The sequence below is a fragment of the Hypomesus transpacificus genome, unplaced genomic scaffold (assembly GCF_021917145.1).
Source record: "Hypomesus transpacificus isolate Combined female unplaced genomic scaffold, fHypTra1 scaffold_205, whole genome shotgun sequence".
Taxonomy (NCBI): Eukaryota; Metazoa; Chordata; class Actinopteri; order Osmeriformes; family Osmeridae; genus Hypomesus; species Hypomesus transpacificus.
The window spans coordinates 120,374-144,910 of NW_025813746.1; the positions used below are offsets into that span (position 1 = coordinate 120,374).

At 50.1% G+C, this 24,537-nt stretch overlaps 1 protein-coding gene across 1 annotated transcript; it reads right to left on the reverse strand.

Moving 5' to 3' along the window:
• Nucleotides 1-24,043, reverse strand: ano8b (anoctamin 8b). The gene is given in 20 exon segments (XM_047013876.1): nt 1-3,820; nt 3,945-4,055; nt 4,629-4,760; nt 5,099-5,290; nt 5,494-5,659; nt 5,661-6,029; nt 6,277-6,524; nt 7,639-7,713; nt 7,813-7,839; nt 7,841-7,869; nt 8,071-8,197; nt 8,324-8,476; nt 8,941-9,102; nt 9,255-9,382; nt 9,595-9,711; nt 9,863-9,959; nt 10,055-10,193; nt 12,642-12,774; nt 13,052-13,162; nt 23,703-24,043. Coding segments are annotated over 20 exon segments (3,405 nt in total). The 5' UTR covers nt 23,863-24,043; the 3' UTR covers nt 1-3,091.
• Nucleotides 24,044-24,537: the final 494 nt, after the last annotated feature.

Here is a 24,537-nt window from a genome sequence, read left to right on the forward strand (position 1 = left end):
TTTCAGATCTTACAAAAATATGACAAAATAAATTAAAATAAATTAATAATCCCATTTCCCAATATCATATTTTTTCTTTTTGTTGATGTACAGTGGTACACGGGAAGAGCATATGACATTTGTTTCTCAGTGAGATGTTCATAATCGTTTTCATTTTAGTTGGGAGGAAAGGAGAAGGATTCTACAACTGCAGGTGTGCATTTCAATTCTACATATCCATTCATCAGACTGCGGGTTGAACACTACAATTACTCCCCCCTGCTCCCCTCCCCATAGGTTTAATCATCCACAACAGCCCCCCAACCCCCAAAGTAAACAACTAAATAAACCCTTGTACACCCCAGTTTACACAAGCAGACACAAGAAACAGTTGGATTCAGTCTGTTTCTCGTGAAAACCTCAACTCCTCCAGAGAGCAACATATTTAACCGATGACGTCCAACAGCCAACAAGAAAGATTTTTGACAAACATAAAAAAAAAGATGTTCTATTCATTTGTCATAAGTAACTGTCCACAGCTCCTCTACAATTGAAAAAAATCTAACAAATCACTCTAATAAACTCAAAGTGAGGCAAACATGATGAATTCCCACGGAAAATAACTGCTCTTATGGCGTATACACAGCTTAATACTCCCTTAGGACCATTGTGAATGGAGGTAATTTTCCTCTTTGCTGAAGCACATGGATGGGATACACAACAGTGAAAAGTACCCTTCAATTGTTTTCAGCCGGCCAATCCGTTCAACATAAAAGATGGAGGTTCTCGCCACCTACCTGCAAATCCAGTAAAAGAGAAGAGTTCACAGATATGTCAGGTAGGCCTTCTTAGATTTCCAATTTGTTTTGTCTTACACATGACTGACATGCGTGTCAGATTAGGCCTGTATAGACAGTCAAGATGGGATGTCCTTTATTAACAGCAGATCCCATCCGCAAGGGGTGGTGAGGTCAGAGGTCAGGTGGAGAGGTCATATGTTTAAAGCTGGGTAGCAGCGTAGGTCAGGGTTAAGGTAAGGCGGAGATGCATACAGGCAAGGGGGGCGGGGCGACAAGGGGGGCGGGGCCACAAGGGGGGCGGGGCCACAAGGGGGGCGGGGCCACAAGGGGGGCGGTGCCACAAAGGGGTGGGGCCAAGGGAAAACAGTCACACACTCACTTCATTATTGCAAAGAGTGTTGTCAGGAAGATGGGTGTGGAGATGCATAGTTCATGGATCTGACTACTACTGAGCAAAATCTCTCTGTAATGTAAAGTTATTAGTGCTGTGACCCACCTGAAGCCCATTAGTGACAATAGATTGCTACGCGATGGTTCTGACTGTTCTTAACGCAACTTCTGAGGCCCTAGTCCCTGTTTTAGAGAACTCAAAGCCTGATATCCAGCTGACTCCACCTGCTGGCTGTTCTGAATTACAAAAATAAATGACACAACAACGACAAAAACAACAACTATGATTTCAGTTTTTGTTCAAATCAGAAGGACAGCGAGAGTCGTTAGAGAGGAGCTGCTTTGGTAAATTAATCAAACAATTCAATAAGAAAGCAACTATCCCAAACATATAAAAAACAGACTGAAAGGTCGAACGAATACAAAGATGACCACCCAGCCCAATGACGGCCCCCTGCTGGGAACAGCCGAGATGAACCGCACCTTCTTGTGCCTTGTGATGAACAGAAATGCAGCGATTTCATTGGCCATGAGGTTGGCTGGTGGCACCCCATCGCTCCCTCACAACACATTTCAAAGTGGTCATTTAACACCAGGAGCCTTTCACACCGTAGGTCCATCTCATGAAGGAGTGGACCTGCATAAACACTGGACACTCCCGGTGTTCAACGGACACTTTGAAACGTCCTTTGTTCCAGACCGCGGTGGGTTTTAGTGCAACTGTTCTCCCTGCTCATCAGGGAGTCGTTCCTGACTGTTCCTTGAGGGAGCGGATACGCACTAGCTCAACAGCAGAGCATTTAACTGCTATATGAAGAGTTTGCAGGCTCAAATCCCAGCCTCCACCCCCCTCCTTGTTTGTTGTTTTTGATCAACGCGTTTGCTAAAGGAATTCATGCGTTTCAAAGCTCTCCGCAAGCTTGAACTGGGGGCCCAGGGTATAACAAGCCAGCTTCTCTGTCAGAACTACGCTCACTGTAGTCTAGCATGACTATCCCCTACCTGACAAACACACTTCTCCCGGGCGTGAATCGAATCCCTCACCCTTTATCGTGTCCTCCGTTCCCCTCCTGCGTTTCTCCCCTTTGCATCATGCCGCTCGTCTGATGCCGCCACTTCGGCGGGGGGGGTGTCGAACGCGACTCGCGCTCGCCGCGTCGGAGGCGCGGATGACAATGACCTCACTCGTGTTTTGCATCAGAGCTCGTGTTAAAACTGACACCGATTGATATTGCTCAGCTTCTCCGTTCAGATATAAAAGCCACGGGGGACCAGACCCCCTCCAGGTAATAAACAAGCCAGGCATCGCCCAGCTGTGTGGAAGGAGCGGGGCCTCACAATGTACTTGATGTAAAAAAAACAACAACAAAAAACGGTGACTCTCTCTCTCACGCTGCGTGTGTGTGTGTGTCCTCCCTCGGGCCCGGGCTCCCGTGTTGCCACGGCGAGCCTCCAAGGTGCTTACAATTTTCAGACAAGAAGAAAACAAAGGAACCGCTCTCCCCCTTTAAAGGCTTGAAAAGTATCCGAAACGCAGCTCATGCATTTCTATATGTATTGCAGATAGAAGGGGGATTAGAAATGTGCGTGTGCGTGTGAGAGTTAGGTGTTGTGTGTGTGTGTGTGTGTCTGTGTTTTTGCGACGGTATGTGTGTGTGTGGGTGCGTATGTGTGCGATGCACCATTGCATTTGCGTGGGGGGGCGTGTTTAGGGGAGTTGTAGTTTCCTCGTAAAGCCTTCAAGGCTATCAGCACGAAGCAGACCCCCCACATCTCATCAGTCCTGCTCCCCTCTCAGACACCGGGCCCTCCTTACAAGACAGCAGCATGGAAGAGAGGCCCGGCCTTCCCGACACAGTCAACCCCCTCCATCTCATCTGTCTGTGCTCTCACAGAAGTGCCCTCCTGGCCCCTCCTGGGGACTAGGCTTTAGAGCCGGCGGGGTCAGAGTCCGTAGAGGCCCCGTTCTCCGCAGCCTCTCCCCCGGGTGAGGGGAACTCGTCAGGTACCCCGTTCAGGTCGGACTTGGAGGGCTGCTTGTCAGAGCCCTGCGAGCCCTCGCCCTGTTTGGACACCTGAGCCCCGTTTACGCAGGGCCCGCCCTCGGACTTCCCGAAGTTGAACAGTTTTCCGGGGTTGAAGGCCTTGCTGGGCGACTGGGAGCGCTCCTGAGAGCCAGCCCCGGCCGCCGCTGCGTTGGTTGCCGTGGCGGCGGCGGCAGCGGCGGCGGCAGCCGCCTCTTTCTTGTTCTCGGGCGACTTGAGGAACTTGAAGCTGAGGAACCCCGGGAGTTTGGGCTCGTTTCCCGTGGGCGACTGAGGGGAGCGCGCCGTGCCCGAGGAGAACTTGCTCTGCAGGGGAATGATCTGCTTCAGCTTCATCACATTGTTGTTGGCCAGGAGAGAGCTGGGCCTCTTGGGTTTGTCCGAGCCTCCTCCCCCTCCTCCTCCTCCTCCTCCGCCTCCTCCTCCAGAGCGAGACTTCCCGCCGTGGCCCTTGTCGTGGTGGTGCTCCCCCGAGGTCTCTCCCTTCCCCTCTTCCCGCTCCCTCTCCCTGCGGGCCTGGTGCTCCGCCTGCCGCTGTCGCTCCTCCTCCTCCCTCTTCCTCCTCTGCAGCTGCTGGTAGTGCTGCTGGGCCTGACGCTCGTGCCTCTGCAGGAGGAGGGGAGGAGAGGGGAGGAGAGGGGAGGTGAGACGGAGAACCATCTCACTTTCAGTTGAAAACACCACACCTGTTTCAACCAGCAGGGTTGCTGACGCGGGTGGGGGTGTTTACCTTGAAGGCCTCCCTGCGCTGATACTCCAACTTGGCCATCTCCTCCCCCACCCAGTTGGGGATGTCTGGGATGGCCACGTGGATTACGTACTTCAGGAGGATGGCAAAATGCTGCACACAGACAGACAGACATACAGACAGACAGTGAGAGAGACAGAAAGCATCTGGGTCTTGGACAGGGTTCAGGGTCATGGGGCAGGGTTAGCAGCAGGCGAGTCCAGGTGTGTGGGTCGTTTACCTCAAAGTGAACACGGAGCCCTAAAGCATGTTGGTGTGTGTGGATCTATGCCGGATCTAGATATAGACGTAGCTCTCCCTAGCCATGCAGTGGGGCTTCAGGGTGTCAGCAGCTCAAGTAACAGTTGACATTTGGACCTCCATACATGAGCTAGCCTGCTCCACCCTTCACCACCATATGGACTTTCAACGGCAGCAGGAATCCCCAGGAATACCCTCTGAGGCCCCAGAAAGACATGCACAGTCAGGCTGTAACCAGGAAGACTGACCTTCACACCAATGTGGACATGGTGTTCGCAATGTGATCTCATAATAGTTACATGAACTGAGACCTAACTGTTATCGTCAAGTGTCTGTGTGTGCGTGCACCCCTGTGTCTGTGTGTGTGCGCAAGTGTATGTTTATGTGTGCATTCCCATGCATGTGTGTGTGTGTGTGTGTGTGTACCTCCAGGATGACGATGGAGATGATGGCCATCTCAGGGCTGAGCCAGGGGAAGAGGCGCTGCAGCTGGCCACACTGACCAATCAGGTAACAGTTCACTATGATGGCAATCAGCCCCATGGCCTCCATGGCTGTCTGGAGACACACATACCAAGACGCACACACACACACACCAAGACGCACAAACACACACGCACACACATACCAAGACGCACACACACACACACACACGCACACGCAGCAGAGCCAAGCTTACAGCAAACAGCATTGCATGTACAGTCTAAGATAATTAAACCCTGCAAATACCACTGAATGAAGAAGTGTCTAAGATAATTCAACCCTTAAAATGTAAAAATAAACGTATATTCAGGGGTTAGTCCGAGATGAATAAGTTGGGAGTTTTCCAGCACACCTAGAGAGGTACTTCAAGGTGGGGGGATCAGACAATGACAATGTAAGGTGGTGAGGCTGACCTGCCATTGGCCGATGCTCTCCACCCTGAGGCCGAACGGCCTCTGCAGGCCCGTGCACAGCTTGAAGGCGTCGCTGCGGATCTCGATGATGTTGTTGATGAGGGCGCACATGGCAGCCAGGGGGAACGCGGACGAGAAGAGGACCACGTAGCCAAACTGCACGAACATCTCCTGGTAGTCTTGGAAGGTGTCCTGGAAGGGACAAAAAACATTTTTTTAAACATGCCGTCCCAGAGCAGACGGCAGGCCGCATGGGGGGGGGGTCGTCTCCCTGGTTACCAGAATGGGGGTTATGAGGCAGAAGCGGGCGTGTCTGGCTATGACCCGGGGGCGGGGCTAGAAGGAGTGGGGTACACATACAAAACACACAAGTATTGAAGTTGTCAGAAGCCTACCTCGTAGGTCTGCATGCAGCTCTCCATTTCCGCCTGGGTGAGGGTGGTGCTGCAGTGCTCCTCCGGAGGGTCGATCCACGACTCCCTCTTGGTCTTAGACTCCGCCCTCTCCTGGCTCCGCCCCCTCCGGCGGTGCCGCAGCGACACCGCACTCTCCGGCCCAGAAAGCGGCGGCGGGGGCGGCGGCCAAACCCTCGCCCGTCCCGCCGCCCCCCGACGGCGCCTCCTTGGTCTCGGCGCCCCCGTTGTTGTCGTCGTCGTCGTCGCACTCGAACACGGACGAGGGGTCCATCCCCTTCTCCACCATGGTGGGACTGCCCTCCTCCAGGAAGCTGTCCTCCATCACCGGGGCTGCGGCGGCGAGGCCGGACGACTTCCTGTCCGCCTTCTCGATGAAGCTCACCTTCCTCAGCTTCAGCCCGCAGTCGATCAGGCTCTCCTCTTCGCCCTCGCTGAAGCGCCCGCTGTCCCCCTCGTCCCTCTCGCCCTCATCCTCGTCCGGAACGCCACACCCTCCGTTCAGACATTTCTTCTCCCTGCCGGGCGACGACGGACGATTCACGTTTATTTACCGTATTTAACAAGTGTACAAGTACAGTTCTTGTCGAACAGACGTGTAACAGCAAATAACATTTACCTCAACAACTCTTTAAGTCTTTTCAAAACCATATGCAGCTAGCAGGTAGTACAAAGTGAAGGGATGACACACAACGCAGAACACATGCATTCACAGAAGCCGGCACGTCGTCGCGGGTAGCGGCTGTCGTCACGGTAGCGGCTAACCTGCGATCTGGCTGGCCCACCCCGGGCCTGGTGCCCCTGAGGCCCGGGCCTGGCATGGCCTGGTCGGTGGGTGAAGCCTGGGCCTTTCCTGCAGCCAGGCGTGCATACTTGAGCAGCGCGGACAGGAGCAGGTCCCAGACGCCGCGCAGGGTGAGTTCGCCCAACTTGTGGCGCTCGTACAGGTAAGGCTGAAGCACCTCCTTCACGTTCTGGAGGAACTGCCGGATGATGAGGAGAGTAGCCAGCATCTATAGAGGAGGAGGGGTAGGGGGGGGGAGAGGAAGGGAGGAAGAGGAGGGATGGGGGAGGGAGGAGGGTAACAATAAAACCACATTCAAGCACCACAGACAAATCTACAGCCCAGTTACATTTACATGTAGTTATTTATTTACTTACATTTAGTTAAGGTCAACAAACTACCTAACAGAACCACAAACAAGAGTGAAGACAGTCCAAAGACAGACAAAGAGCACAGGAGCAGCGGTCTCCTAACTACAGTCACACATGCTCGTCCACACTGACAACCCCCTTTATGATCTCCACACTTCTACTGTGCTACTGTAGGATTTATAACCCTGGAGAGATTACCTTAATCTAAGCCTAGCCCATTTCCATAAAATGCGAAGTTGGCGCGGCAACGCTGTCAATGCCATCACATCTAGCGTAGAACACAGGACGAACACAGATCATGCATCGACGTAATGCGGATCGGAGGGGATCTGGATTTGACCTCTCCCCCCCGACTCCTGACCCTACAGAGAAGCATACTTTGGACTTGAAGAGGGCACGGAAGACCCAGGGTACGGTGATGAGGAAGAAGAGCTGGATCTTGAGGAACAGGACAGGCAGCACATTGTCCTTGAGCTGCCTCAACAGGCTCTGGGCCAATGAGAACACCAGCAACAGCTTCAACACACACGCAGACAGAGAGAGGGGGGGGGGGGGGGGGAGAGAGAGAGAGAAAAAGAGAGAGAGAGAGAAAAAGAGAGAGAGAGAGAGAGAGAGAGAGAGAGAGGGAGGGAGGGAGGGAGGGAGGGAGGGAGGGAGGGAGGGAGAGAGAGCAGGAGAGAGAGAGAGCGGGAGAGAGGGAGAGAGAGAGAAAGAGAGAACACAGAGAGAGATAGAGAGAAAGAGAGAGAAAAAGAACAGAGAGAGATATAAAGAAAGAAAAAGAGAGAGAGAAAGAGAGAGAACAAAGAGAGAAAGACACAGAGACAGATGGAACGATGGACAAAGTGGAAAAAGAGAACGGCCAATGTATGGGGGGGAAGGAAAATGGAAGAGAACGGATGATGGAATGCAGAAGTGTAACAGAGGATGGGAGGAGAAGGGGGGAGGGCATGGGCTGTCTGTATGTCTCACCTCTTTTAGGCGTTCCATGTCTTTGAGGTAGAAACCAATGTAGAAAAGGCTGAGATAAGAATTTACAAACTGAAACTGCGGAGACAGGAAAAGGCAAACGCTTCAGTTCATTTATCACGGGCAAGAAATGTCAAACTTCAACGGGAAACGCTAATGTAATCAAGTTCAACTCACAAGAACCATTTTGATGATGAGATTTTTTCTCATAGGCACTCTGGAGTCTGTAGTTTTCTGTGGGGCAGAAGTTCAATAAACCCTGTCAGCCATGACCATCATCACTGACACCCCAGAACTTATGCTGGTGACAAAGCAAAAAAGTTAAGATAATAAAATACTGTCATTTTTGTATAATTATTGGAATGCCATCAGCTTAAACTTCCCTCAGCCCATCACCCCCGCTCAACCCAGGCTACAGTCTCACTCAGGTCTCACCCATGTCGTTGAGCCAGCAGGCGATCTTCCTGTACACCTCGTCACACGCAGTCACAGTGATGGCCAGCATGATTTTGGGGATGAAGCGAGCCAGTCGAGGCATCTCCTTGATACCCATCACAAACTCCTGCAGGTCACACAGTCAGACCAGTCACGACACGACCAGTCACGAGACGACCAATCACGAGACGGCCGGTCACAACACCCACCAATCACAACAGCGAGAGGGGGGAGAGAGGGGGGCGGGCCTGACCTGGAGCTCGAAGCAGATGAGCATGGCCAGGAAGACGAAGCACAGGCAGAGGAGACAGATGGGCAGGCTGACCAGCCAGCGGAACACACGCCTCCTCCAGGGAGGGTAGTAGAACTCCTCGCAGCCTGTGATGGGACTGCAGCGCTTTACCCCCTGGGGAGGAGGGGGGGGGGGGAGGGGGGGGGGGGGAGAGGAGTGGGGAGGAGAAAAGGAGGGAGGAGAGGAGGAGTGGGGAGGAGAGGAGGAGAGGGGAGGAGAGGAGGGGGAGTGGGGAGGAGAGGAGAGGAGGAGGGGGGGAAGAGAGGAGGAGGGGGGGGGAGGAGAGGAGAGGAGGAGGGGGGGAGGAGGGGGGGGGGAGGGGGGGGGGGGGGAGGAGAGGAGTGGGGAGGAGAAAAGGAGGGAGGAGAGGAGGAGAGGAGAGGAGGAGGGGGGGAGGAGAAGAGGAGAAGGGGGAGGAGGAGAGGAGGAGGGGGGGGGAGGAGGTCACTTCACTGGTAGGAGGGATGGGTCGCTTTGGATAAAGACGTCTGCAACATTATGGAGTCTGCATCAGTGCATCTGTATCAGTTTGAAGGGAACGTGACCTTGGCTGACCCCTCGGTGACCCCGCTCCTCACCCTAAACTGCGTCCGGGGTTCCTCCAGGGCCTCCGAGGGCGTGTCCAGCGTGCCCCACTTGTACGCCAGCTCCGCCCCCCTCCTCTTCCAGCGCTCCAGGAACAGGGTGGCCCACACCACGTTGAAGAGGGCGAAGACCACACAGCAGATGTCCCGGCTCGTCTAGACACACACACACACCCCCGAGTGCAAACACACACGAACGCACACACACACAAACACATTAGAGACCATCATAGCTTGTCTGTGCTGGGGGAAGTTGGGCTCGTGGCTGGCTTGCAGGAGGCTCTTCAGGTCCAGGTGTCCAAGCTCACCTGGTCAGACTCGGTGAGAAGCCAAAGCACGAAGCCGATGACAGCAGGATACAGCATGGAGGTGGTGTAGAAGCCCAGCCAGGCGAAGTACATGGCTATCTTCACCCCAAAGTAGTCGCAGATGTCATCTAGAAACACAGCAGGAACAAGGGAAACATCATTCACGTTAGCTAGAGTCATGGTATGTTAGCTTTTATTCTTGGCCGGTGTCCTTCTTAAGAATGACTGTGTTAATGGGTGTCTTCTTTTGGCTGAATAAAAGTTCAATAATACTTGAATCATACAGCAGGCTAATTCAGATTTGAGGAGCTCCCAGGCTTGGATGTGTTACAGGACTGACCCAGAGGCTGTTTCTCACAGACGGCTTGGACCCAGGACTTCATCAGCTGGCTCAGGATGCGGGGTTCATGGAGGGGGAACACCTGCTGGATCACCCCTCGGGCACTCAGCTCTGGGACTGACACACACACACAAGGACACACACACACAAGGACACACACACACAAGGACACACACACACACACATACACACATGAGGACACCCAAACAACTTTTAACATCCAGTCCTGTCCAGCTTGAAGATAAATAGCTTAATCATAGCTGCTTACTGATTGGCTGTCCCTCCAGGAAGTTGATGTTGTGGAGCACCTCTCCATGTTTGGCACGTAGATTGTCAAGCCAGTACTTGATGATGCTCTGTCTCTCCTGGGGAAAGAACAGGAGAAGCACATGGTGTGTGTGTGTCTATGTGTGTGTGTCTATGTGTGAGTGTCTATGTGTGTGTGTTCCCGTCAGCTGACCTGTGACGTGAAGAAGCAGAGCTCGCTCTCTATGTTGTCATAGATGTAGTCCTCCTCACAGGAGAAGCTTCGTGTTCCGCTGCCGTACTCCGGCTTCACAGCCTTCCTCAGTCCCATGTCCTCAGCGCCGCGCAGCAGGCTGCACGACCAGGGACAGAGGCTCAGACCACAGACACACACACTGTACAACACACACACACACTGGACAATACACACACAGACACGCGCACTGTACAACACACACAGACTAGGGACAGAGGCTTTGAGAATACACACACACTGTACAACACACACACTCCCATACAGTACAATGTCACACACAGAGACACACTGTAAACACACACACACACACATCGCAGACAGAGGCGAAGAGGACACACACACAGTGTACAACGTAACAAACAGGAAGTGTCCAGGTGATGGGAGTAGCATTACTCTGTACTCCTGCCTCCCCCCCCCCCCCCCCCCCCCCCCCCCCCCCCCCCATCTGTCCCTTTCTGCCCTTCTCCGCTTTTTTTTCCTCCCCTTCGTCATCTGTCATTTCCTCTCCTCCTGTCCTACCCTTTGACCCTCTCCTTCCACTCCCTACCCCCCCCCCCTGCCTCTCCTCTCTCGGCGTCCCTGGGGCCGTTGACTGATCTAACACTAACACACCACCACACACCCCTCTACTCTCTGCAAGCTGAGGCTTGTGTCTCACACGCACACGCACGCACGCTCTCCTGTCTCACTACACCACATCAATCATACTCCTTAAGGCCACTGGGAAATAAACCCAATTCACTGTGGAGTATATTCAACACCACGACATGATGAACGACTGGAAGGGATGTCTGCACACGTACGGTGCAGAAGTGGATCTGCAGCCTTGGACCGGCCGAAACACTAGCAAGAAACACCTCTTATGGGATGAGGCACTGTCACAACCCCACAAAGTCCAAACGGCGGTCAAGACTTTTTTTTACCGATGAAAATGTTTCCATCGGGTTCCTGTTCACGGTTTTTTGGGGGTCTTAATTCAAAGAGTCTATTATTAGACTTGCTGTTAGCTTGCGGTTGTCAGTGACTGATGGTAACCTGGGAGCTACGGACCTCATGGAGGCTGATAGTGCTGAGAGCTGGTGAACAGCACTTTGGGTTTAAGCTACGATAGCAAATACCTCACTAATGAACAATTCTGCTAAGCTCGTAGGAAAAGGGGGAAAAGTCAGATTTGGTGAGCTGGGTATGAACGCTGTCTCAGGTGCAGAGACGAGCCCACCTGTCAGGTTCTGTAGGGTGGTCAGTCATGTGGAGATGAAGCTTGGGCTGGAAGCTCTGGGTCAGGGGAGGATAAAGAGTCCTACTCTGCAAGGCCTAGACAGCTTGATGACAAAGAAAATCGTTTTTCTTCATAACAATGGCTGATGATGCAATGCCTTGTTCAAGAGAGACTGGGCGGTTTATCTTTGTGATCACTGGAAAACTAGGGCATGTTTCCCTCCCGACCTGTGCTGGAGCGAGCGCGAGTTCTTGTGTGTGTGCCACCTGCCTCGGGTGTTCGTGAAACACACTGGCACACTTAGAAAAAGCACTCCTTACTCCCTGCTGGCTAGCTGTGCCTATACATACTCCTCAATTTATCTTCTCTCCATTCAACATGTTAAGGGGCCAAAGGCAAAGTTGAAACTCGCAGGATTTTCAAGAGCCATCGAAAACAGCCGACTCAGCGCGGCAGACACGCTGAAAAGCATCGTGGGAAGCGAAGGCTCTCCACTTTGCTGCTATTACGTAAGGGAAGCATTGCTCCTACTTGGCGATTGTTAAAACAACCCCTTGACCCTTCCCTAAACCCATGGGTATTTGCTAGCAAGGGTAGGGAATCAGGATCTTTGTGCTGTACTTTCGGCAGACTAAAAATGGCCAGGCTCACACATGGTGTTTTGTCAGAGCTCTATAATCTCGTAATACGTAGTATACCCCGCTGGCGTCACAGCCCGAGGAGTTGTTGTTCGCTACACAGCAGCGGCGCTGCTAATCTGGATTCAGCGTGGAGAATCCTGATTAGCCAACCAGGTTTAACACTTAACAGATGAGAGAATTGAAATGACTGACTGTACGAGGCACTTGCATGATAACACATGTTCGGAGTCAAGGACCACAAAGTCAACAGCTCCGCCTCGGAACAACAGCGGCAGTGCGAGTGTGAGCGCACACACAGCAACCCGACACCCTGGTTCACAGCAAGTGGACCCTGGCTCCAGCCCACAAGCCATTTGGATGTTAACAAAGAGGGCGGTTATTTATTCATAAAGTTAAAGTCACAGGCTCTGTTTGTTTTCCACGTGACAAACGGTAGCCGCGCTGACCTTTGAGAACTGTTTGTGGGATGCCATCAACCAGATCAGTTTTGGAACCAGATGAACTAGATTAGGGCTGGAGTGAGGGCTACTCTCTAGGAACGAGGTTAGGGATTTGTCAGTCGGTCACATGACCAGCAGGGCCAGTGTACACAATAATGGACGACATAACAGGAAGAGGAAAAAGAAGAGAGATGGAGAGAGGGTGGAAAAGAAAGAGAGACTACGGTCCCCGGATGAACTCTTACTTCTCATAAGTTGCCGTGACGAAGAAAGCGTAGACACGCGTGTGTTTATGATGGCGGATCTGGATGATGAGTTCGGGGATTCCCAGGCGGATATGGTTCAGTAGCCATAGCAACGTGTGGTCGTCAGTAGTGTCTGTCAGAGGAGGAAACAAAGGAACGAGTGTTTCTGTGTTTTGTAGATATAAAGATTATGTTTACAGTTGTGCAATCCAATGTTTACTAGTATGTCATTTCCTGAGTGTGGGTGTGTGCGCAGGTGTGCATGTGTCACAGTGTTTGTGAATCGGGTGTGTGTGGGTGCATTTGCACACATGCGTTTGTCACAGTGTTTGTGAATCCCATGGATGTGAGTGTAGGTGTGTGTGTGTGTCACTGTGTTTGTGAATCACATGGGCGGGTGTCCACTGTACCTGCGAAGGTCATGAGCACGTCACAGTTCTCTGTGGGCACAGTCTTCATCCAAGACTTCTGGGACATCATGTGTCTCCCAGCCTGCAACAGCCGCTTCCCAAACAACTTATCTGGAGGAGGAAGAGAGAGAGAGAGAGAGAGAGATAGAGACAGAAGACAAAGGCTGTCACTTTGCCATAGTGACATGGAGTGACAGACGAGGACACTTGTAGCACAGTCAGTCCCCCCTCACGCACACCCACCCTCCCCGTCTCCCCCTCTCTCCGCTCTCTCCGAATGTAAATGTCACCCTTCCACCCTCTGCAACATGAGAGAGACAGAGACGTACTTAACCCTTGCCAGCCTTGGGCCGAGCCTGCACATTGTCAACACTTGGGTGATTTCCATGCGCTCCGAACCAGTGAGGTTTTCGGTGCGGGTATATTTAGCTACTGAACCCAGTGTGAGGAGTCAGATTCCCCTTTGCCTCACGTGACTCTGTTTGGTTAGCCGTTGCTTTTATATATTTAGATATCTAAACACAAACTATCGGTAACTATGAATCTTGATCTGTGGTAAAGTCGACTGAAGGCACACTGTACGGTCCTCTGGTCTTGAATAATGAGGTAGGAGGCTGGAGAGAACGCCTGCCCCAAAACAGCTCTGTGCTCAGCGATCCATGGGTCCTTAGAGATGCCCGGAAAGTGGGCCACTTTCCAGAGATCTCAAACGGCACATTTAGCACCACAGCCTTCGTGACGACATGCAGTGGCCCCTCGGAGATACTCAGCCTATTACTGGCTTCTTCTGGACCAGTATGTGCGCCGACGGGTTATCGTCCGTGGAGACAGTATTGTCTTCCTCCTCCGACTGACAGACGACGAGCATGCCAGGAAATGCGTGCAATCAACCAGCCAATCAGATCAGTGACCCGGCACATGCGTTACCTTGCAGACAGCGTTGGTGAGTCCACACAACCCAGTTCCTCTCCCTGCATCACAACAATTTCACAGCAGGCTGACGGCTGACTAGCACCCCAAGTCGAAGCCCTATCGGTTTCTTCTTCCTAGAAAAAGGTCACGGGGTGGTGACCTTTACAACAGCAGGCTTTTCTGCAAACCAGATACGGGCCTTGAACAGCCTTGTAAACACATGTCAAATACACACGTTGTGGCTTCCTCTAGTTAGTCTCTGTTTCCTGGAACACCCTGGTGATGGATTAGGACGAGCAGCTACCTGGATCGAAGCCCCAAGGTCGCTTCCAGGGACCAACAGAAGCTTGAATACAGTACGTCACCGGGTGAAATAAAGGTCGCAAGAGCTGCAGCGTCCACACGATTCGTTTCGTGGTTCAAAATCCAGTGTGCAGTTTCACTAGAAATACTTACAAAAGGTGGGGAGAGAGTCGTATCCTGTTCCAAGAATCTCTTACAAAAAAGATCGATGTATTTTAGCGGTGCTACGTTTCACTTTTTTATGTGTTCCCTAGGTTGTCTACTTGATCCTGTTCACCCAACTGTGCTTTGGCGGAGAAAAAAGCAGGCAGCAGCAATGTATTTCAGCCTGACCATGAGGGGCATTCTAATGAGGTTTGTATTCACTACTACACACACACATACACACATAGAATCACACACACCGCAAGCTAACTCAACACCTGCACAATGCCTCCATTTATGAGCTTCATTGACAAGAATGAATGTGTGTGCGTGTGCGTGTGTGTGTGTGTGTATGTGTGTCTAATGCTCCCGGGGCAACCCATTAACACCGGCCGTGTCTTCATTTGAAAACACATTGCCCACCGGGGCTTTAATAAGAAACCAGGCCAGCTCGACAGGTGTGTTTATGTCTGTGTGTGTTTCTGTCTGGGTTTTGCAGGTGTGTCTGTGTCCTCTACCACCCACTGTCATCCCTTGACTTCTACCAAATTAGCCCCCAAGTGCACCTGATGCCACGAGGAGAGAACAGAAGCCATGGTGACAGAATCAGACTCAGGGTCAGACCAGGGACAGAGAACTCTGTGTCCTCCAAGGCCTTCACGCTCAGATAACTGACCCAGGAACAGGCCTTATCTTCCCCCCCCTGCGGCCAGCCATGACTGTACAGCGGCTGGGGCTTGTGTCTTCAAATCAAACTTTATTTGTATAGCCGTTTTTTTTACAAGCAATCTCACCAAGGGCTTCACTTAACCATATGTCTCTCTTCAGTCTGACAGACATGAAGGATTATTCACAGTGTATTGCCTATCACTATCACAGCGTTCGCAAATCGCACCACAACCAACCCCTCTCTCCCTTGTCCATATTTTTTCCCATGGCCCAAATTTCCCCCAGCAACAGACGTATAACCTAATAGTCCAAAGGTTAAGTAGTGTGGAATTGCTTTGAGTGGTTGGGGATTGGAGTACCTTCACTACTAACCCCCCCTTCAGCCCCCCTCCCCCCTCCCCCCAAGGTGAACAAGACAAGCAATGACAAGAATTAGTGACAGCTTTCTACCGAGCCGCACTAGCAGTCAGTGTGGCCCTGTTAGCTTTAAGCACCCTCGGTAAGTGGGCCACACCATCTCATCACGTCGAGTTAAGTTGAATTCGCTCGTCCTCTCCTCCTCTCGCCGAGCTGCCCACTGGGGGGTGTCGCTGCGCTGCACGACGTCACTTCACAGACACGGCCCGGTCCCAGCGGTTGAGCCGGCACACACAAAAACACACAGACCCCCACAATACAGAAACACACAATACAAAACACCCACATTCCCATTACCAAACACTGATATGACGAATCAGCCATGCAGACCGTGCCTCCCGAGGCATATGCAAGTCAGAGTGGACATCTGTCCAAAATGAACCCTGTTCCAGAGAATGCTATCCACTCTGGAACAACTAAGCCCGGTATCTGAGTGATGCTACCACAGCCCAGATGCCATGCACAGAGAAAATCCCACAGCGAAGCCTAGCCCACATCTCAATCCTTCACTGCCTCTCTCTCTGTCTCTTTCTCTCTATTTCCATCTCTCGCTTCTTCTCTCTCTTTCTTCCTACTGTCTCCCGAACGGTGATGTGCTTTGCTGCTTCTTGCAATGTCTACCTCAAAGACCACTGGTCCACTAGAATTATCACAACACACCCATGAGGAGAAAACACACACACATTCACACTCTCACTCTCTCTCTCTCTCTCTCTCTCTCTCTCTCTCTCTCTCTCTCTCTCTCTCTCTCTCTCTCTCTCTCTCTCTCTCTCTCTCTCTCTCTCTCTCTCTCTCTCTCTCTCTCTCTCTCTCTCTCTCTCTCTCCCTCCCTCCAGTGGCAGCGCCTTTCTTCTCTCTATATCTCTAACTCCATCTCTCTCTCCATCTCTATCTATCTTCACTGTCTCCTTCGTTCCATGCCTCAGTGGGGGTCATGCACACAGCCAGACCCAGCCCTGGTGTCCAGCCCTAGTGCTAACAGCCCAACGAGCCTGCTTGCATACACCAAGTATTGCATACATGACACCATGTAGCTACAGAACACAAAGTACATCTACAATGCAAGCAACATACACACACCTCACATTTCGGATTCATTCAGAAACCCTTCACAGATTACATGAACTTTGGTAAAAGCTAAGCTAAAATAAAAATAAAGTACAATAAAAAAGCGAGTTGTAACCAACGTCTTATCATGTCAGTTTGCTAAGCAGGCCCTGATTGCCTTCTGGCTGAGACTGTCAAGGAGCCGATAACGCTGATTAGCGCTGAGATGACAGGGCGCATGTCCTCAGACCTAATACAGATTAGAACCTCTGGGTGGCGGAGCGAGGAGAGACGTCAACGCGGCCTCGCTCCTCTGATGAGCTGAGGAAGACGTCGGAGCTGGTGGTCCGGCAGACGAGAGGCTCTCGCCCCGCTAACGATCACAGAGAGGATAACGAGTCCTCAACGTCTCTGTTTAACATTGACTTTGTGTGGCACATAACTCAGCGGCTGGGGAGGACCAGGCAAGGCGGCGTAAATTGAGAGAGGGTCACGCAGCCGAGCGTTTCGGCACAGCGTTTTTTCCCCCCCGCAGTCCAGATGGGGTGGTCATTCCAGGTTAGCTGGTTGCACTGCAGCAAGGCAAGTTTAATACAGCGTACCGTTCCTACTGTGACAAGAGAGGGAAAATGGAAGTGGTTAAACCAGAGTGCGAATTATACAATGACAATCGGGGGGGGGAGTCAACTTCTTGTCCAGGGTAAGAACGATATATAAATGTATCGACACCCCCGACCTGTTGTTTTTACCTTTTTGGGGGGGTCCAAGTCTTAATTAGGGGGGCCAAACCCCCAGGGGCGTGTCCAGACATTTTTGATAGGGGTGGCACAAGGAGTGGCCCGCCTCTGACTGAGCATATAGCCAATCATATTTTAAGATATTGGGGTGGCCAATCAGATTTCAGGGGTGGCCCGTGCCACCCTAGGCCACTCCCTGAACACGCCACTGCAAACCCCCCCCGTAATTCCAACCTTGGAGTTATGTGACGGGTCTGTAAGAGCCATAGCCACGCTCCATCTGACAAGGTAGTTCGCCACTCACGGGATTCGAACGCTCGGCCTCCAACTTGCCAAGCGCGACCACTACCAACTACGTCAAAAAAAACCTAGCTCTTCTTTGAAGCGGGTGGCTTCTTCCGTACCTGAGGAGTGAGTTTCACGGTTCTCACTCCATTACGGTTAACCACACTGGAGGAGGTAGAGAGCTAACTGGTGAGGTAGCGTCCACAATGGCCTCTATTCATCCAGGTAAGAATGATAAAGGGGAGCCAGGAGTGTTGATGTCATCATGCAGCGCTATCCAGAGTTCTTCAGAGATGAACAGACTGGTTATCTAACGAGCTCCCCGTGGTACTGTGTGGGGATTACAAATTATGAGTGAGCGAGAGGCCCTGAAAACAGTTTATGAATAGCAGCTTTTGTGGAGCCAACAGTCGGCCTTGTTCAGTACCAGTCCCAGACGAAGCGTCACACACAAGAAGGATCGCCTAATGAACGGGGAACAAAGACAAGGAGATGACACACACACACACAGACACAAACATGCATTCCCAAAACAAACATCTCCGTGGTCTGCACTTCCTTTCGGCACGATCAGAAGTAAGAATCCTGAAATGTCCTGAGCATTTTGTGAGGTGGTGACCCATTTCGAAACTGCAGTATTTGACCTGCAAGCCATTTTTGTAGATGGGAATGGTGGAAGGGGTGAAGATATTCAGACTTGTTTGTCTGGATGTCTTCTGGTATTATTGTCTGCGTAACTGTAGCATGCTCTGTTCTGACTGGGGAGAATGAATGAAGTCTGTTTCCCTGCGATGATCTATGATAAGTGTAAGCGACACTATGAAAGTCAAAAGCAGAAAATGTGCGTGATTGTTTCACATTGCTCTGAGGCAGTCTTATCTCAGTTTGAAACCACTGCAATATACTAGCCCTCTATTTTTAACTCTACATCCTCAGGCAAAATGTACACACTGAACAGTCTTTCCAACATTTCATGCTTAATCTCTTTTGTACCCAATTTCTCTTGTTTTAATTGATGAATTAATTAGTGGGGGTATAACTGATGCTAGTATCTCCCAAGTAAAGGACTGACAACCCAAGATTTACTTAAAGTATACTTACAAAAGTACAAACAGTAAAATTCTGTATTTGAACCTGACTTCCAATTGTGTAGGAAAGAGAAATTTAATGAAAATCTCTAAATTAATTTAGATTAATGTAAAAAAATGTTTTACGTGGGACCACTCTCTTGATTTAAAATGAACAGAACTTACAACACATACATACACTCATATCTTCTCCCTAACCTGTGGTCGTCAAAGTCGACATGGCTAAATATAGTCATACAGTTGTATGCTCCCGGTACATAACATGGGAAGCCACTGAGGTCGTCAATACTAATGATTCTGGAGAAGTGTGCCAATGCCTTTCTGATAGTATCTCCTGGCTACTATTTAGTGCCTGGAAACCTCCCAGACAGATCAATAACCCGAGGACTTCAAGATAACTTCGTAGTGCTCTAAAGATGTCTCCTCTATCTCTTAACTAGCAAACCCTATCATCCGAGTTGGAGCTTTGATCCCTAGCCCTTTGAAGGATGAATATCTTGAGGGGTATACTTGAAATCAATGTCTGACTATACGTCATTACTCACTGATAATGTTTCTGGGCCCAGATATTTAAGGTTGATGACAGACGCTCATTAGTATCACAGAGATAATTGATGGATGAGGTTGACATTAACTTAATACGGATGAAATTGGACAAATTACAACGTTGATACATGATATTAGCAGTGCTTGGGAAGAAGATTATACCCTTAACAGGCTAAACAAATCTCCTGATTGTTCTAATCTCTGAAATCCAACTTCCTTGCAGCAACATAACTTTTCAACATCGGATTGGTTTAGAACCAGGCTGAAGGATTCTATTTGAATCTGGATTATACTGTAAACAAGACTGTAGGCAGTTTTCTAAATCAAATATAAGTGCCAGAAGAAATGTAGAGATAATTGTAATGGTAATGGACCTGACAGCCAACATGCAAGGACCTCTTGCAACACCACGCAATTCCTCCTCACATGTAACAGTTTGTAGACGAGACCGAAAGAGCTCAATACCACAGAAGAAAAATGAGAAGAAGAGTGTTAGCAGATATTGCTTATAAACCCATACCCAAGGGCAACTTGTATGCAAATTATAATTATGTGTATAAGATTATTTTATAATCCGTGGCCCACTCTGATGTCAACTGTACAGAAAGAGAAAGGGAGATAGTAAGCGAGAGAGATAGTGAGAGAGAGGGAGGTAGATAGTGAGAGAGACCGAGGGAGGTAGATAGTGAGAGAGAAAGGGTGACAGAGAGAAGGAGAGAGAGATAGACATGGAGAAAGACGGAGAGAGAGAGAGAGAGAGAGAGAGAGAGAGAGAGAGAGAGAGAGAGAAAGAGAGAGAGAAAGAGAGAGAGAGAGAGAGAGAGAGAGAGAGAGAGAGAGAGAGAAAGAGAAAGGGGCACCGTGCTACACTCATCCCTGACACCGAGCTCTACATGCTAATGTTCTGGGTGGAAGAGAGATTGTTTTTCTCTGTGCTAGGTTACCTCAAAGCCCTTCAGCTGGGTAGAGGGTAGGGAGAAGCTGATGAGGTACGATTCCCCATGACCGAGGCTAAAAACAGCATTCCTCTCCATGGTCATTGTACTCCTTTTGGCCTTGCTTAGCAACTACAAAATATATACCCCCCCCCCCCCCCCCCGTCAGTACACAGAGAGGATAAAGGACAGTGCAAAGAATGCTCTTTCATCCTGCAGTTTCTGCAATATCAGTTACACCAGAGAAGCCGTATTGACTCCTTTGAGGTCACAGTGACATACTTAAGTCTGTCTATTGATAGGGCTTTTGAAACACCTACATCTACAATTCCCATCAAAGGTTGTCCAAAAAAACACAAACAGCTAGCTATGGCTGTTATAATTAGCTTTACAAAAGGTACACCTTCACTTGAATTGACGTGCATGCATTAACCCGTTCGCCAGATCAAATCCCTGGGGTTTTATTGTAAACAAGGAATACATTTATGAACAGAACATGTTTACTTTGAATTGGGTTCCAATTGCAATGACCCCCTCAATGCTGTTGGGAAGAAATTGTAAGGGTTTGTTTGCTTAAGAGCAGCGCTCCGAAAGTTTGCCACTAAAGACGTACCAACACTAGTGAGAGTTCGGAAGCTTCATTTACATTTAGTCATTTAGCAGACGCTCTTATCCAGAGCGACTTACAGTAAAATACAGGGACATTACCCCCGAGGCAAGTAGGGTGAAGTGCCTTGCCCAAGGACACAACGTCATTTGGCATGGCCGGGAATCGGCAACCTTCTGAGTAATAGCCCGGTTCCCTAACCACTCAGCCAACTGACTCCCATCCTCACTGGGGGACACGTCTGGAATAGCAGACAGGAACAGAAGGCAGGCTGGAGACAGGATGGGAGCACGTGGGCAGATCTTATGCTGGAGAGGGCCTCCACATTGCTGGGGTAAACTTCTCCAAACATGTGTCCCTGGTCATCACTGGCAGCTGATATCTTTACCCACACGTAGCAATATTCTCAATGTCCTCTCGTCAGAACCGTCTGTGCTCTCAGCGATGTTGCAGACGAGCAGTCCGGAGAGGAACTTTTTTAGTTTCTACCTGCGCCAACGGACGTTCGTAAGGAAATCGGAAAATTGCGGGTACAAGCCTTCTGTAGCCAGACACTAACCTGTTTCATGATATGCATGAAATCCATCTGCTGCCAAAAGCCAGACCAGGTAAGGTTATGAGAGAAGGGCCAATACAAGGTACTGGAGAAGGTCTACAGGGAATTGTTGATGTATTACATCAAGACAATTCTCTTATTACTGGCAGCAAGGTCACCCCACACTTAGTCCTCTCCAATCACTCATGCTGATAATGTGTAGCTCAGCACTTATACTATGAGAGGATACAAAGAGATTGGACACTCCATACCAAGAGAGAGAGGCCATTAGACATGAAATCATTAGACACCATGCCACTGTATACCACCATACTGCAGATATTATTTCAGGCTATGAGAGAAACATAGATTATAGGAACGCAACGCATTCTGTAAAACCTTTGCTTCCTCCGCTGTAGTCGATAGTTTATGACGAGAAGAGCCTGGGTCCACTCTCCCACCTGACACACGGGGTGTATTTAAGACAACCTGTGTGACATTGAATCTGTCTAAATCTGCTTAAAGCAGAGCTGTGAAGATCCAGGAGGACTAGGCAGCCAGTGGAGGGGAGGCTCTGTCAGGAAGGGATGAGTGCTGAGTGCTGGTTCCCTGCTTGAAACATTTCACTCATGCATTTTGCACAGGGCCAAGTGCCTTTATTAATGCTGAGCTACAGAGAAAGAAACTCAGTTAAACAAGTTTACACAGATGAAAATGGAGCCTTCACAACTCACCACTTCTCAGAATAGACTTTAGGCCACTCACAGAAGTTGTTCGGAGGGTTAAATCAGATACGGTATTACAGTCCAAGACATATTGAGTGTATACCCTAAACTATATCTCAAACAATACTACCCCAATCTCCAGTGAGCTACGGCATATCTATAGTGTTAAAGGATAGGTAAACAAGTAATGGCCACCTCCTGTAAAATGTAATTGGAAGCACTGTATGAAACTGACAGGACCCCCCCCCCCCCCCCCCCTCGGGGTCAGGGGCGGAAACCTTGGATGCACTTTCTAATAAAGTATGCCCCAACAAATCCAAACCACTCTGGGAAGCCTCACAGCTGTTAGGAGCAAGGGAGTAACCACAAATCACATGCTCTCATATCAGCACATTCTAAACAGTTTCTGTCTCGCCAGAGTAGGCCTCACAGACACAGTAATTGGTTAGACTTTTATAGATTGGTTTTGTATTAGGGATGTGTAATTAATCGGCAGATTTAGGAACTGTGTGGAGGAGGGGTGGGGGGGGGGGGGGTGTTAGAGATGAGTGAAAGGATCAAAGCAATGACAGCCCATAAGGATTAGGAAGATCTGGGCGAGAGACATGGAAGATGAAGAGCCTGGGAGGGAAATCTCTCCAGACTGAAACTCATCTGGAGAAGTCACTAGTTATGGCAGTCACAGCTGACAGACTCTGACACATGTGAAGCAAGTTATCATGGTAATGTGATATCATGGTAATCCTCAAGCCCCAATCCTCTCCCATGAGCCACTGGGAAACGGATTCTGGGCTACAACCATGTACTTTAGTCTACACACAATTCAACTGTCATCATAAACTGTGCTTGATAACAATATCTTCATCAACATAGTCTGCATGATCAATACATTCATACATTCAGTTTCCGGAAAGACGTTATGGCCAAGGGTCTTGCAACACCATAACATAGTGACATCACACAGTCCTCCCCCAGCTTCCCTCTTATATTACCAGCGAGCGCTCGTCTCGAGACAAGCTCCACACTGCACCATGCTGCACCAACTCCTGGGGAGCTGGCTGCCTCTGCGGCCACAGACACACGAAAACAACCAACCGCAATAGATGATCTTCCCCACTCCCGTGTAGACCACAACACGGTCAGACATCACACAGACCGGCCTCTGTTTTACACCGCATTTAACGATTTTATAAATGATACAGAGATGTATTGTTTCGACTTAAGTTAGTTAGCGTCTTAGTGGTTTTAGATCAAAACACCTCACTGTTTTACTTCGACTGCCCGAGACAACGACATACGTGGCTATTCTTGGCTGGCATTTTCAAGTTCATGTGTCAATTAAAACTAAACCACGAATATACATGGATCTAGAATCTAGATCATGATAGAGCGCAATAGGCCACTACGGGTACCAATGATCGGAAGAAGGATAGGCTACCACATTTTTTGAGTGACAACTCCGCAGTTGATTACCTAAGACTAGTTACCATTTTAATCACATTTAATGAAGCAAACTGGTGCCTCTAGCCCGGTAGCCCGGTGGCCCGGTGCCTCGAGACAAAAGGACAGTTCGCTGTGTTTTGTGATGCCACGCTCTTGTTAGGTCTTCCAATTACATCCACCTGTCCCGTCGCGACAATGTCACATCCACTTTCCGACCACAGGGCTAATCCACATCAAACCGTCGCAGGAGGGACTCACCCAATACACCGGAGGATGTTTGCTGCTGGGGGGCACTGCTTTGGTCTGTCTTTTCTCCCTCTCCTTGCGATCGGTGTCGGTGCCGCGAGCCCTCTGTGTTGTCGGTAGAGCTGCTTGCGGCTGCAGCGGCGGCTGCTGCTGCCGCCCCCGTCTCGGGCATGCTCTTTCAGTGGGGAGTAACGGACGGTATTCTCCGGGAAAAGGGAGAGCGATATCGCATCTCAAATAGGCAAAGCATGGATCGTGGCCGGCCAGTGGGTCAGAGATGGGGGGTTAAATGGACGTGAAATTGAAGTGAAGGTTGTCGTGGCGGCTCATCCTGGTTGCAGCAGGATGCGAGCAGATTGATAGCGCTCCGTTGAGTCTTACTATGGAGGAGGAGGGACAAAGAGGAAAGGGGACGACACACATCACACGCACGCACTCACACACATGCACACACCGTGCCTCACATGCTGGAAAAGAAAAACGATGGCCCGCCTTGCCTTCCGTGAGACATTTTCAGCGCGCTACAGTATTGACCTCTGTAAGCCGACAAAGAACAAATTGTTTCATATAGGCGAAAGCATGTTGTCAATTGTGGGGCCCAAGATATGCAGCCAGATAGCACAGCAACCAAGTGCACATGTCAAATGCAGATTCAAGGATACCACAAAGGATGATACTTCTAAACAAGGTCAACTTGACGACACTAAAACAAACAAATAATTAGATTGCGTCAAAAGGCATACTTACTTCCCAAGCCTTTAGACCAGAAATAAGCCAGGTCACGAAGGTGTGTTTAACCGTCCAGCGGGTAACTCCTATATGCAGGTAGCTCCTATATGTAGGTAGC